At 43.2% G+C, this 15,859-nt stretch overlaps 1 protein-coding gene across 21 annotated transcripts in view; it reads right to left on the reverse strand.

Moving 5' to 3' along the window:
• The window catches only part of SOX2 (SRY-box transcription factor 2), a 1,239,357-nt gene that overhangs the window by 16,321 nt on the left and 1,207,177 nt on the right, over positions 1–15,859 (reverse strand). For 2 of the 21 annotated variants that reach the window (XM_075340580.1, XM_075340581.1), the window contains exon 1: positions 9,392–10,992. The exons of 18 other annotated variants lie outside the window; for them this stretch is intronic. In XM_075340580.1, coding sequence (XP_075196695.1) covers positions 9,905–10,825 — 921 coding nt within the window. In that variant the 5' untranslated portion in view covers positions 10,826–10,992 and the 3' untranslated portion in view covers positions 9,392–9,904. Of the gene's footprint in view, positions 1–8,718; positions 8,893–9,391; positions 10,993–15,859 lie in introns of those variants that run through there. One more of the 21 variants, XR_012751682.1, reaches the window with a different exon arrangement.

A 15,859-nucleotide genomic window follows, 5' to 3' on the forward strand; every position in this document is an offset into this window, starting at 1 on the left:
ATATTTATATTCAGTAGTACTAGCGTAAGTCCCTAGTAATATATACATATATATTACGCTCATTACGGTAATTCCTACAGTCAATAGTCAATATATGTACTTCTATACTACCACACTTCTGTACTGCTTTACATCTGTACTTCTACACTGCTATACATCTATACTGCTATATTTCTATACAGCCATACTACTATACTGCTATGCTTCTATTCTGTTGAGTTCTATGCTTTCTATACTGCTATACTGCAATACTTCTTTACTGCTACACATCTATACTGCTATACATCTATACTGCCATACTGCTATACAGCTATACTGCTATAATTCTGTATTGAAAAACTGCTATACTTCTATACTGCAATACTGCCATACTTCGATACATCTATACTGCCATACTGCTATACTTCTATCTTTTTTATACTGCTATATTTCTATACTGCTATAAAGCCATACTGCCCTACTTCTATATTGCTACACTGTCATACTTCTATACTGCTATACTTTTATACTGACAAACTTCTATACTGCTATACTGACAATACTGCTATGCTTCTATACTGCCATAATGCCAAATTGTTATACTTCTATACGATTATACTGCTATACTTTTATACTGCCATACTGCTATATACACTGCTATACTGACCTACTTCTATACTGCTCTACTGCCATACTGCTATACTTCTATACTGCTATACTTCAATACTTTCTACACTTAATTCTACCCAAGAGCTGTGGTGTGACGTCACGGCCTGATTAGCATAAAGCAGGGGATCAGCAGTCTGTCTGCTGCAGAATGATAAGAGTCTCCCGAGAAATTCGCTCATTCCTATAATACATTCATTATTTCTCTGTCTTCTACAATTCTGCAATTTGTAGGAGCTTTAGGAGAAAAAAAAATCATCATTGCAGAAGAACACAGGATCAAACCTAGAACAGTGTCCCAGGCTACAAGAGCGCATATGAACTGCGAATATTACAGGAAATTAGGAGAAATGTCGCAATTTATGCCCCTAAAGTGCCAAATACCTGTGTAATTCCCCAAGATCACAGGGCTTTTAACTGGGTATAAATTGTCGGCACATAGCTGTGATTTGAAAACTCAATTATTATTAAACAGATAGAAAGGCCATCAAAAAGCGAACATAAATGTTATAATGATGCCAGATCCTGCCCTTATATTGCTAGAGAAAAAGAAAATATACCATATATATATATATATTTCATTACTTTTTTTTTTTTGCTAATTATGTATTCTTTTTCACCCATGAATGTTTCTTCATCCAATTTGCCTTATAAACTGCTATATAAATGAAGAGTCCGGGCTTCCCTATTCCCTATGGAAAGTGCTGCTGGGTTTTGGGATTTGACATCGGTTCAGGCAAACATTTCTCAGGGAATATTCCTATGTAATGAAATGATTCCTGCACCAGGACAGACTCCACCATTTGAGCCTTATTTTTTTTTTCTTTTAGAATTCACCAATTTGTATAAATGTGTAATTACTCAATGATACACTTCTATTCATTATATGATCTTGGAATATTCTAAGCCACTTTAACACAAGTATATTTTTAGGGGATTATGGTACACACAATTGTTTTTCTGTAACAGTTTTTTTTAAACAACAAAATAAAAGAAAGGATTATTTGTTGCATTTTCTTTACATAAATGATTCAAAGTGACTGGAATTAAAAACTACAGCTTCTATGCAACCTAGTTTCTTTTATATCTAGGATTTCTAACATGTACACTACTAGGAATCAGATCCATTTTTATTAAAACGGATGCAAACTGTCGTTATTTGGGTCAGAATTAAAAAAAAAAAATCTGAACAAAAAAAAAACATACAGAAAAATTGACAAGTCAAAAAGAATCCCCAAAATAGGCAACGCTACTACATAGGAAGGGATTTTGATCCCATTTTGCAGTAAGGTTTTTATTCAGTGCAAACAAATTGATGGTGTTATTTATATATATATATATATATATATATATATATATATATATATATATATATATATATATATATACACACATACATATATATACACATACATACATATATATACACATACATACATACATATACATATATATATATATATATACACACACACACACACACACACACATATATATATATATACACATATATGTATGGATTTTTATATATATATATATATATATATATATATATATATATATATATATATATATATATATATAAGCAAACCTTTACAAACAGACCAGATGCTCACTTTGGTTGGAGGATCAAAAACATCAGGGCAACTTGTTTGCACCTTACAGCCATGCGACTTTTTTACAGCTGTGACACGATTGTAAAAAAAGAAAGAAAAAACGCCAGAATTGCAGGGAGTATTCAAGTCGTAGGTTGCAATTGATTTCCATTGAGATCTATAGGGCAAAGTTGCACATAACCTGCGCCAAAAATATAAAGCGACACTTATCATTTGATGAGATGTCGCAGTGCAACATGTCGCTCTGTAGCCCTAGTGTGTAGACATTTTTGGACAACTGATGCACTGAGCAAGAAATGCCTCAGACCTGTTCTTTTCATAGTGATTAAAAAAAAACAAAAAAACCCCCAAAGATAAGATAAGGCGAGGAAAAAAAATATTACACATAGAGATGGAGGACAATTTCACACAAGGAATGTCTACAGAATAGAAAATATTGTTATGAATGACATTATTTCTACAAAATGGAAATTGTGAGGCATATATATATATATATATATATATATATATATATATATATATATATATACAGTAAAAGTAAAGAGGTACGAAGAAAACTCATTCAACCGATTATATAAACCGTTGCATCAGTTTTCTTCGTACCCCTTTACTTTTACTGTTTGTTTGTTTTCTTACCCACTGATCTTTTATTTGCATTTTATTTAATCAATGATTGTATAACTAAAGTATTTTTTACATTTCAACCATTATTCTATTTTTAAGATAAATTTGTTTTTCTTTTATTGAGACTTAAATCAATGGAGAACAAAATGTAAAAAAAAAAATTAAAATATACAAACAAAATTAAGGTGATAAAATAATTAAAAGAAAATCATCAGTTGTGCAAACAATACTAGAGATGAGATGTCAGCAAGGCGACCTTTCTGAGCATGGGACAAGCCAGGCTTTGCATCTTTTTCTATTATTATTGCTTCCTCCAATTGATTCACACTGATTCCCGCTTACATCCCATTGAAATGAACAGGATTTGCCCTACACTTTTATAAAACACCCCCCCCCCAAAAAAAACCCAAAAACAACAGATACAAATTACAGTAAAAACAAGAGCACATTTAGAAAATTCTCTGCCTCTGTTTACAAAAATAAAAATATAAATAAACAAACAGATCTTGGACTCTTGCTATAAATTACACGATTACAGAACGCTCCACTTTGCAATAACTGTTCAATAACGAATCCAGGCAGAGTGAATCAAATAGAAATGAATGAAATACGTATACAAAATCCTAGCCACAGCTTGTGACATAAGGAGACATAGAACACCAGTGGGAGCCCAGCTTTTCACAAATCCCGAGTGTGGGAAACTCAGCAATGAGTGGGCTCGTGACGTCACTGGCCCTAAGTCTGATGCTTTTAGGGGCTCCGCAGCAGAAAAAACCTTACAAGTATGGAATTAAGAAAACATCACATCTGGTATTAAAAATCTGTTCAATTTCCACTGTGGATCGGGGCTTCAGGCAAAACTTTGCATTTGCAACACAGACTCCTGAATCTCTTGTGCTCACTTCTCCCTACATGTTACTGAATTCTTTCCAATACAATTGCTAATAAGCAGTACAATTGTCATCGGGTTCTATACAGATGCTAATCAGCCATCATGGCATATCAATAAGGACACAGTGATTATGTGCACGGTTTATCTGGTCCACACACACATAAATGCACTCAGGGCAGTGCAGAATGCAGAGAGCTGTTTATTTACTCTCAGCCCTTCCAAGGAGCAAAGGACACCACACCACCCCTATTGTAGTCTTACAAGAATGGAGGTTTCTCCAGCTCAAAAGCTCCAATAATTTGTCAACACTCAACTCATTTACATTGCAAAATGGGAAATAGAAAGTGATCATAGTCCAGAGTGCTGACAGTTAGCTGAGAGAAGGGAGTGATTGCAGGATAAAAATACATAAATGATGAAAAAATAAGTTTGACCTTCTCCCCCTGTGCGCAACCCCACCTTATAGGGAGGAGACATGGCCCGCAGCAATAGGTGGATCACTTTTTAAGTGGGGAAACTAATGTCTATATATTTAACACATTTTAGTTATTTACAACATTTGCAATCTATCCATCTATCCATCCATCTATAAAAAATGAAGAGGCAGCACTAAAAAAAATGCAAAAGAAAAAGTGAACCATACTAACCCATGTGACAACGTTTGGAATCACAGAACCATTCTCCAATGCACAAAGATGCTATCCACCTGCATAGTATGGAAGCATTTGTCTATCTATCTATCTATCTATCTATTCATCTCTCTCTATCTCTCTATCTATCTATCTAAATCAAGAAAAAGAAGCAGCACTTAATAAAAAATCAAAAGAAAAAAAGTGCACTATATTAGCCCATGTGACAACGTTTCAGATTACTGAACCATTCTCCAAATAACAAACATTGTATATACTTATCCACCTGCATAGTATGGATGCACTTGTTTGTCTGTCTGTCTATGTATCTATGTAAAACAAGAGAGGCAGCACTAAAAAAAAGAAATAGGCAAACAAAAAGTGAACTATATGACATGTGACAACGGTTTGGATCACAGAACCTTTATCCAATGTGCAAACAATAAATACACCTGTCCACCTGCATAGTATGGATGCATCTATCTACCTATATTTCTATTCATCTATCTATGCATGTATAACAAGAAAAAGAGGCAGCATTAAAAAGAAAAAAAGGAAAAGAAAAAAGTGGACTATATTAACACGTGACAATGTTTCAGTTTACAGAACCATTCTCCAAAGAACAAACATTCTATACAACTATCCACCTGCATACTATGGATGCATTTATCTATCTACCTATCTATCTCTTCATCTATCTATGCATGTAAAACAAGAAAAAGAGGCAGCATTAAAAAGAAAAAAAAAGGAAAAGAAAAAGATGGACTTTAGTGACAACGTTTCAGTTTACAGAACTATTCTCCAAAGAACAAACATTCTATACAACTTTCCACCTACATAGTATGGATACATTTATCTATCTATCTATGCATGTAAAATAAGAAAAAAAGAGGCAGCATTAAAAAGAAAAAAAAAAAAGGAAAAGAAAAAGATGGACTATAGTGACAACGTTTCAGTTTACAGAACTATTCTCCAAAGAACAAACATTCTATACAACTTTCCACCTACATAGTATGGATACATTTATCTATCTATCTATGCATGTAAAATAAGAAAAAAAGAGGCAGCATTAAAAAGAAAAAAAAAAAAGGAAAAGAAAAAGATGGACTATAGTGACAACGTTTCAGTTTACAGAACTATTCTCCAAAGAACAAACATTCTATACAACTATACACCTACATAGTATAGATACATTTATCTATCTATCCATCTATCTATCCATCTATCTATGCATGTAAAACAAGAAAAAGAGGCAGCATTAAAAAGAAAAAAAAGGAAAAGAAAAAGGTCGACTATATTAACACATGTGACAACGTTTCAGTTTACAGAACCATTCTCCAAAGAACAAACATTCTATACAACTATCCACTTACATAGTATGGATGCATTTATCTATCTATCTATCTATCTCTATATCTATGTAAAATAAGAAAAATAAAAAAGGCAGCTTTACAGAAAAATGCAAAACAAAAAGTCGACTATATTAACCCATGTGCCAACGGTTCGGATCACAGAACCATTCTCCAATGTACAGACAGACATTCTATATCCCTATCCACCTGCATAGCACAGATGCATGATTCTGTCTGTCTGTCCATCCATTGTGGTTAGTATTTTTTAGTTTCGGGATGCTATTTTCTATGGCTTCTCTTTCTGAGCAGTCAGCTCCATATCTCCACATTATAATCTATTTTGTCTATGAAATCCCCCCAGATCTCCAGAGAGCCCCGACTACTGTCTATAGATGTGCAGGAACAAGCGGGATAAATAATTAATTGCACTGGCGGCCTCTGACCCTCGGAAAGTCCAGTAGGGACGCGTTTGTAGTAATAAAGCTCCGAGTGAGCCCTTGTCAAATATTCATTTAGCAGTTAATGTGAGCTGCGCTCCCCTGAGGCCGGCGCTATGAGCCTGAGGCCGCCGTGCCAAGGAGGCTGCTAATCTACTGCCCTGTTCTACAAACTACTCTACCAGGCTGTTTAATGCAATCACATGGGAAACTTTAATCTCATCAGTCAAGTCATCGACACATTATGGAAAGCCGAAGAGACATTACCCTAAAGCGAGGATATGAGAGCAGGGGGACATTTATCTCAGGCATATTGTCATTATAGGCGACATTCATTCTCCAAACATTCCAGGCACTAATATATAGCAGGCTGGACAGACACAGCTCAGTGAGGCAGGTGGCTAAAGTGCCATTTATATCCTATTCTATATCAACCAATCTTATCTATTTCATTGTTTGTTTTTACAAGCAAGTGGCTTTCATCTATGAAAAATTACTCAAAAATACAACAGATCTGATGTCTCCCGAATTAGGAAATTGATCGAAAGTTAATAAACAGAAGAGAGGAAGTAACTATAGAGATAACAGACATTTCTCTAATAGTATTATTAATAGGAGAGGAGACACTAATGTAAGATACATTGAGTCTAAGATGTAGAGCTGGAGAGACCTCAATCTACCCAGGTAGAAAGAATACAGACAATTCTGTGGGATCAGTAAACAGTATGTAAGGCTGGAGAATATTACCCAAGGAGACTAAATATGAAGACTGGAAACAGGGAACCAAAACTAACAAGACATTAAACCTGTTGTGCAAAATCGGAGACAATTCACTATACACCAGTGAGACATTAAATCAGGAGTAAAGAACACCACATCACAGACCCACCAAGGGACATCAACAAATAAAGAAAAATATTACTAAGATCCGAAGCTAAACTAAAATATATAGAACTAAGGAGACTTTCAGGAAACATCACTGTAGACCAGACATAAATAAAATCAGAGGCAACATTTTACTCCAACTAAATATATGAGATACTCATGTAAGACATTACTTCAAGACTGGACACATTACTCCAAGGCTGGACACATTACTCCAAGGCTGGACACATTACCCCAAGGCTGGAAACATTACCCCAAGGATGGCCAAATTACCCCAAGGCTGGGCATATTATCCCAAGGGTGAACACATTACCCTAAGGCAGGACAAATTACTCCAAGGCTGAACAAATTACTCCAGGGCTGGACATATTACTCTAAAGCTGGACACATTACCCCAATGCTGGACAAATTACTCCAAGGCTGGACACATTATTGCAAGACTGAAAACATTACCCTAAGGCTGGACACACTACTCCAATACAGGACAAATTACTACAAGGCTGGACACATACTCCAAGACTGGACATATTACCCCAAGGCTGGACACATTACCCCAAGACTGGACACATTACTCCAAGGTTTTACACATTATTCCAAGGTTTTACACATTACTCCAAGGCTTTACACATTACTCCAAGCCTGAACACATTACCCCAAAGGCTGGACATATTACAAAAGGCTGAACACATTACCCCAAGGCTTGACACACAACTCTGATTTAGGAGACATTATTCTAAGTCAAATAGAAGAGTCTGATCTAAATTATATAGATATTCAATTACACCAAATATTTATGGCCAGACAGAAATTATTCTCATTTACTCTGATTTAGAAGACATCACTCTGTAGTGGACTAATAAGACATTAATATAAATACAGCAGAGAGAAGCAAAAGTAAAAAAAAAACTGCTGCTGACTATCAGAAACAATAATAAGGAACGAATCCGATCTACATATTAGTGCCTAGTGTATTTCTATATAGCGATCGTTATTTTATCATTCTGACCAGGATCCTGACAGCCTTGACGCCTGCGATATATTGGGCCCATTACAAGAGATTATCAATATTTAGTAACAGAAGATCGATAAAAGCTGAAGAAATATTGTACATCGCATTCACATATGAGAAAAAAAAAAATCTGTTTTAGAATTTGCAAATTAACACATCCGAATAATAATAATAATCTGCAGTGAGTACGTCACATTTACAACAATGTATGCGCCATTCTGAAGTCTCCAGACTAGTAAGAGCTTATAGTTTTGAGCCAGTTAACGAAATCTACACAGATCTACAATGGAGAGGCTTAGGAAATCTTAAAGATATCATAAGATGCGGCTGGGGCCTTCATTTAATGAAATCTCAAAGTCAATACAAATAAATATAGATTATAATCCTGAATTCATAGCTAATAATTCGATAGAGCGACCTCCCTTCCCTGCGACATATTGATGGGTAAAAAAAAATAGTTCAAAAAGCCACTTTAACCCCTTCCCTCGCCCAGATTTGGCATCGCCATACATAATAGTGTTCTGACATTTCAAGCCTAATATATCGATTATCTCTAATTAATACTGCACATGTAAATCGCTGGGCACTGTGCACACATGAAATAGCAGCGGCATTAAGCAGGACTCTACCTCGTGGCTGGAGGACCTCTTCTGCAGTGTGTGGCCGAGGAAAAGCTTCTTTTTAAGGCTGGAGATAATATCCAGTGTTGGAGCCCGCTGGCAATTTATAGAGACAGGATTAAAAGGCGCAGTTTGTTTGCAATAAATAGAAGTTTGGGAGAAGCTGAATCTGACGGATGGATTACAGGGATCCACTTTATCACCAAATGTCACAGCAACATTTACCTTGTGGAGATGATGCCCCATTATTCTGCCTCCCTGTCACCCCCCCTCCCCCTCTCCTGATCAGGGGACATTCACATTCATCATATACTAAGGGTTAATATAATATACAGCTACTCTGCCAGCAATCAATGCTCAATACCAGGAGATAGAAGAAGAAATCAGAGACTCATCGTTATGATCAGATTCCATATTTCAAAAATTTATTTATCTCAAACTGCAGAATGGAGTAAAAACTTAAGTTGGAAATGTCGCTGTTATAAGGGTGGGATTAGTTCATATATTTATATATATACAAGGACTGGGCTAATTTAGCCAAGTCTGGCTTTTTTTTTTGTTTTATTATTATTATTTAAAATACATCTACTGAAAATGAGAGCCCAAAAAAAAAACCAAAAAAATAAAACAAAAAAAAAATCTTAAAATATCAACACAATAAATTTACAGAAATATTACAAACCATAAGAAAATATGTCAAACACAGTAGTTTCGTGGTGCAGGGTGAAGACTTGGAGAAGAGCCTGCTATAAATTAACAAGTCAATGGGAAGGAAAAATAAGGAGAATCTTCTACTTGGGTTGGATCAGGTCCTGGGATTCTTTTGTTTATACAATTTATGTAAACAAATAAAATGTCCAAATTGGGAGGAAAGGAAAATGAAGGTTGTGTTCCCCTTCTGCAGCTCGTGCCTAGGGGTGTAAAAAGATTGGCAAAGTCGCAGCTGGTGGCCAGTGGGCAAGGAGGTGCCACCTGATAAATACTGTACAAAAGGCGAATAATAAAACATTTCCTCACTAGTTCTAAATATTATTGGGGATTTTTTTTCTGCCAAGTTCCTACCTAGAACTTTGTGTAACTCTGGTTCTTTACAAGTTATTTTTTTTAACCCCCCATTTTTTTTTCCTCTGTACAAAAATAGTCCAAAAAAAAAAAAAAAAAGTCCAAACTCTAGTAATAAAAGTTGGAGGAGTCCTCACATGTGTGATAGAGGCAGCGTGCCGTTGATGGCTGTGCCCGGTACTGATGCGCTCTGGTAGTGCTGGGACATGTGCAGTCTGCTCTGGGCGCTCGGCTCCGCCACCTCTGCCCCGGGCAGGTACATGCTGATCATGTCCCGGAGGTCGCCCGCCTGGCACGGAGCCCGCGAGTGGGAGGAAGAGGTGACCACGGGCGGGCTGGAGCTGGACTCGGACTTTACCATGGTGCCCAGGGCCATGCCCGCGCCCTGCTGGGGGTAGGACATGCTGTAGGTGGGGGAGCCGTTCATGTAGGGCTGGGAGCTGCCCATGGAGTTGTACTGGAGGGCGCTGACGTCGTAGCGGTGCATGGGCTGCATCTGCGCCGCGTTGTGGGCGTTCAGCCCCGGGTGCTGCGGGTAGCCCAGCTGCTCCTGCATCATGCCATAGCCGCCGTTGGTCCAGCCGTTCATGTGGGCATAGCTGTCCATCCTCTGGTTCACCCCGGCGCCCAGGCTGGCCCCGACCCCCGAGCTCATGCTGTTGCCCCCCGGTGCCAGCAGGCCCCCGGGCAGGGTGTACTTGTCCTTCTTCATCAGGGTCTTGGTTTTCCTCCGGGGCCGGTACTTGTAGTCGGGGTGCTCCTTCATGTGCAGCGCCCGCAGCCGCTTGGCCTCGTCTATGAAGGGTCTCTTCTCCGCCTCGGACAGCAGCTTCCATTCCGCCCCCAGCCTCTTGCTGATCTCCGAGTTGTGCATCTTGGGGTTCTCCTGCGCCATCTTCCTGCGCTGCCCCCGGGACCACACCATGAAGGCGTTCATGGGCCGCTTCACCCGGTCCGGGCTGTTCTTCTGGTTGTTGGCCGCAGAGTTGGAGTTGCCCCCTGAAGTCTGCTGGGGGGCGGGGGGCTTGAGCTCGGTCTCCATCATGTTGTACATTCGCGCGGCTTGGTGGGTGCCCTCTGGAGCCGGGGATGTGCCGGTGCCCGCTGCGGATGTGCTCGGTGCCGGTGCCTCCTGCTCTCACTGAACCAGGACAGTACTTTTCATCCTGCGCCTTTGACAAGTGCTGCTACTTTTTTGAAACAAGTTAATAGACAAGCGTCCATGTGACGGGGCTGTCAGGAATAAATGGCTTCGGGGCAGCCAATCACAGCGCGCCTACCTCTGAGGATTTGCATGAAAGAGGCGTGGCTTCCAGCGGCCGACAGAGTGCGAGCACTGGGAGGGGGCAGAGCTCTGCAGCCTATTACACGGCGGACACGCCCCTCCCGCCCCGCCCCTCCTGTCTCCCAGCAGCAGCAGCAACAGGTCACACAGTCCTATGGGAGAGGAAGTGGGGGGGACGCAACCTGCGCCGTCCACAGGCAGCATCACACCCGCACCATCAGGAGACGTGGGCCTGGGCGGGCAGGTGTCTCCACATTCTTGGCATCCACTTGCTGTCAGCCCTGCCCTGCCCCCTCCGATGTCCCCAGCAGTCCACCACAAAATCTCACTCTATGCAGAAAAAAGCCCCTCTCCATAGCAACCGAATCATTCTTAATTCTGTTAAGAAAACACCACTGGGGCTGATTAACAAAAAAAACATTTCTAGAAGTATAATCATCATCATGGAAGGTGAAATCTACAGCACCTGTGCTCTAAGGAAGGAGGATGGGAAATAAGAAGCCACAGCATGGAGGAAGGACTGGGGGTCCTAGAATCCAGGACAGGGGGATGGAGACAGACAGAAGGCCACCCCACCAGACACAACATGGAGGACAGACTGGGGGGACTGCCACCCCACCAGACACAACACGGAGGACGGACTGGGGGGACTGCCACCCCACCAGACACAACATGAAGGACGGACTGGGAGGACTACCACCCCACCAGACACAACAAGGAGGACGGACTGGGAGGAATACCACCCCACCAGACACAACACGGAGGACGGACTGGGGGGACTGCCACCCCACCAGACACAACATGAAGGACGGACTGGGAGGACTACCACCCCACCAGACACAACACGGAGGACGGACTGGGGGGACTGCCACCCCACCAGACACAACATGGAGGATGGACTGGGGGGACTGCCACCCCACCAGACACAACATGGAGGAAGGACTGGGGGGACTGCCACCCCACCAGACACAACATGGAGGACAGACTGGGAGGACTGCCACCCCTCCAAACGCAACATGGAGGACAGACTGGGGAAACTGCCACCCCACCAGACACAACATGGAGGACGGACTGGGGGGACTACCACCCCACCAGACACAACATGAAGGAAGGACTGGGGGGCCTGGAATGCAGGATGGGGGAATGGAGCCAGACAGAAGGCCACAGACTGCTACCCCACCAGACACAACACGGAGGACGGACTGGGGGGACTGCCACCCCACCAGACACAACATGGAGGACGGACTGGGGGGACTGCCACCCCACCAGACACAACATGGAGGACGGACTGGGGGGACTGCCACCCCACCAGACACAACACGGAGGATGGACTTCTGGGGACTGCCATCCCACCAGACACAACATGGAGGACGGACTGGGGGGACTGCCACCCCACCAGACACAACATGGAGGACGGACTGGGGGGACTGCCACCCCACCAGACACAACATGGAGGGCGGACTGGGGGGACTGCCACCCCACCAGACACAACACGGAGGACGGACTGGCAGGACTGCCACCCCACCAGAGACAACATGGACGACAGACTGGGGGGACTGCCACCCCACCAGACACAACATGGAGGACGGACTGGGGGGACTGCCACCCCACCAGATATAACACGCAGGACGGACTGGGGGGACTGCCACCCACACCAGACACAACACGGAGGACGGACTGGGGGGACTGCCACCCCACCAGGCACAACATGGAGGACAGACCGGGGGGACTGCTACCCCTCCAGACACAACATGGAAGACGGACTGGGGGGAGTACTACCCCACCAGTCGCAACATGGAAGATGGACTGGGGGGATCTGCCACCCCACCAGACACAACATGGAGGATGGACTGGGGGGCCTGAAATCCAGGAGTGGTGGATGGAGACAAACAGAAGGCCGCAGACTGCCACCCCACCAGACACAACATGGAGGAAGGACTGGGGGGACTGCCATCCCACCAGACACAACATGGAGGATGGACTGGGGGGCCTGGAATCCAGGAGAGGGGAATGGAGACAGACAGAAGGCCGCAGACTGCCTCCCCACCAGACACAACACAGGGGACGGAATGGGGGTACTGCCACCCCACCAGACACAGCTTGGAGGAAGGATTGGGAGGACTGCCACCCCACCAGAGACAACATGGAGGAAGGACTGGGGGGACTGCCACACCACCAGACACAACATGGAGGAACGACTGGGGAGCCTGGAATAGAGGATGGGGCGCTGGAGCAAGACAGAAGGCCGCAGATTGCCATCCCACCAAACATAACATGGTGGGAGGATTGCTACCCCACTAGACACAATATGGAGGAAGGACTGACATCCCACCAGACACAACATGGAGGAAGAACTGTGGGACCTTGAATTCAGGGAGGGGGTATGGAATTAGACAGAAGGCTATAGACTGCCACTCCACCAGACACAACATGGAGGAAGGACTGCCACCCCTCCAAACAACATGAAGGAAGGACTGGGGGTCTTGAATCCAGGAAATGAGGTTAGAGCCAGACAGAAGGCTGCAGACTGCCACCCCATCAGACACAACATGGAGGAAGGACTGGGGGGAATGCCACTCCTCCAGACACAATATGGAGAAAGGACTGAGAGAACTGCCACACCTTCAGACCCAACATAGAGGAAGGACTAAGGGGCCTGGAATCCAGGGAAGGGGGATGGAGCCAGACAGAAGACCACAGGGAGGACTGCCACCCTACCAGACGCAACATGGAGGAAGGACTAGGGGCCTGGAATCCAGGAAGGGGGGATGGAACCAGACAGAAGACTACAGACTGCCACCCCACTAAACATAACATGGAGGAAGGACTGGGGGGCCTGGAATCCAGGAACGGGGGATGGAGCCAGACAGAAGACCACAGGGAGGACTGCCACCCTACCAGACGCAACATGGAGGAAGGACTAGGGGCCTGGAATCCAGGAAGGGGGGATGGAACCAGACAGAAGACTACAGACTGCCACCCCACTAAACATAACATGGAGGAAGGACTGGGGGGCCTGGAATCCAGGGAAGGGGGATGGAGCCAGACAGAAGACCACAGGGAGGACTGCCACCCTACCAGACGCAACATGGAGGAAGGACTAGGGGCCTGGAATCCAGGAAGGGGGGATGGAACCAGACAGAAGACTACAGACTGCCACCCCACTAAACATAACATGGAGGAAGGACTGGGGGGCCTGGAATCCAGGAACGGGGGATGGAGCTGGACAGAAGGCAGCAGGGAATACTGCCACCCCACCAGACACAATATGGAGGAAGAACTGGGAGGACTGCCACCCCACTAGATGCAAAATGGAGGAAGGACTGGGAGAACAGCCACTCTACCAGATACAACATGGAAGAAGGACTGGGAGGACTGCCACCCCACCTGATACAACATGGAGGAAGGATGGGAGGACTGCTACCCCACTAAAAACAACATGGAATGACTGGGGGGCCTGGAATTCAAGAAGGGAGGATGGAGCTGGACAGAAGACCGCAGGGAGTACTGCTACTCCACCAGACACAACATGGAGGAAGGAATGGGAGGACAGCCACAGCACCAGATACAATATGAAGGAAGGACTGGGAGGACTGCCCACCTCTTACATACAACATAGAGGAAGGACTGGGGGGACTGGAATCCAGAAAGGGGGGATAGGGCCTGACAGAAGGCCGCATGGAGGACTGTCACCCCCACCAGACACAACATGGATGAAGGACTGGAGGTTTAGAATCCAGGACGTGGAAATGGAGCTTGACAGAAGGCCGCAGGGAGTACTGCCACCCCACCATGCACAACATTGAGGAAGGACTATAGTTTCTGGAAACCAGGATAGGGAAATGGAGTCGGAGAGAAGTCTGCAGGGAGGACTGCCACCCCACCAGACACAACATAGACAACAGACTGTGAGGACTGGAAACCAGGGCAGGGAAATGAAGCCAGACAGAAGGCCGCAGGGAGGACTGCCACACCACCAGACACAACGTGGAGAAAGGACTTGGAGGACTGCCACCCCACCAGACACAACATGGAGGAAGGACTGGGGGGAACAGGAATCCAGGAAGGGTGATGCAGCAAAAGCAGGAGACCTGGAACCAGAGCTGGGGAGGAGTCCTGTAACTACACAACAGGACAAAAGGCTGCAGGGAGGACTGCCACCCCACCAGATATAACATGAATGACTTGGGGGACTACCATCCCACCAGATATAACATGGAGGAAGGACTGGGGGGACTGCCACCCTACCAGACACAAGGGCCCACCTATATAGGGGACAGGGCAACAGGCTGGGTGGCCTCACTTGGGCATACAAGAGAGAGATCAACAGTACTATAGTGTTACATAAATATAACTATATAACACTCTATATAACTTTGTATATATATATATATATATATATATATATATATATATATATATATAAAATAACAACACAGAGAGACAGACAGATATGCAGAGTATATATATATATATATATATATATATATATATATACAGTGCAATATAGACATATATATATATATATATATATATATATATAACTACAATGCTCTATATATAACTGTGTGTGTTTATAGATATATAGCAGAGACAGACAATTATGCAACGCTATATAAATATTCGCGCAGGGCGTTATAGACAGTTATATATCTATATCTATATATATATATATATATGCTACAATTCTCAGTATATAAATTTCTCTCAGTATATATATATATATATACATGTGTGTATATATATATACTGTATATATAATAAGACAGAGACAGGCCGTTAACCCTAGAACGCAGACCTGGG

Source organism: Anomaloglossus baeobatrachus, chromosome 3, assembly GCF_048569485.1.
Source record: "Anomaloglossus baeobatrachus isolate aAnoBae1 chromosome 3, aAnoBae1.hap1, whole genome shotgun sequence".
NCBI lineage: Eukaryota > Metazoa > Chordata > Amphibia > Anura > Aromobatidae > Anomaloglossus > Anomaloglossus baeobatrachus.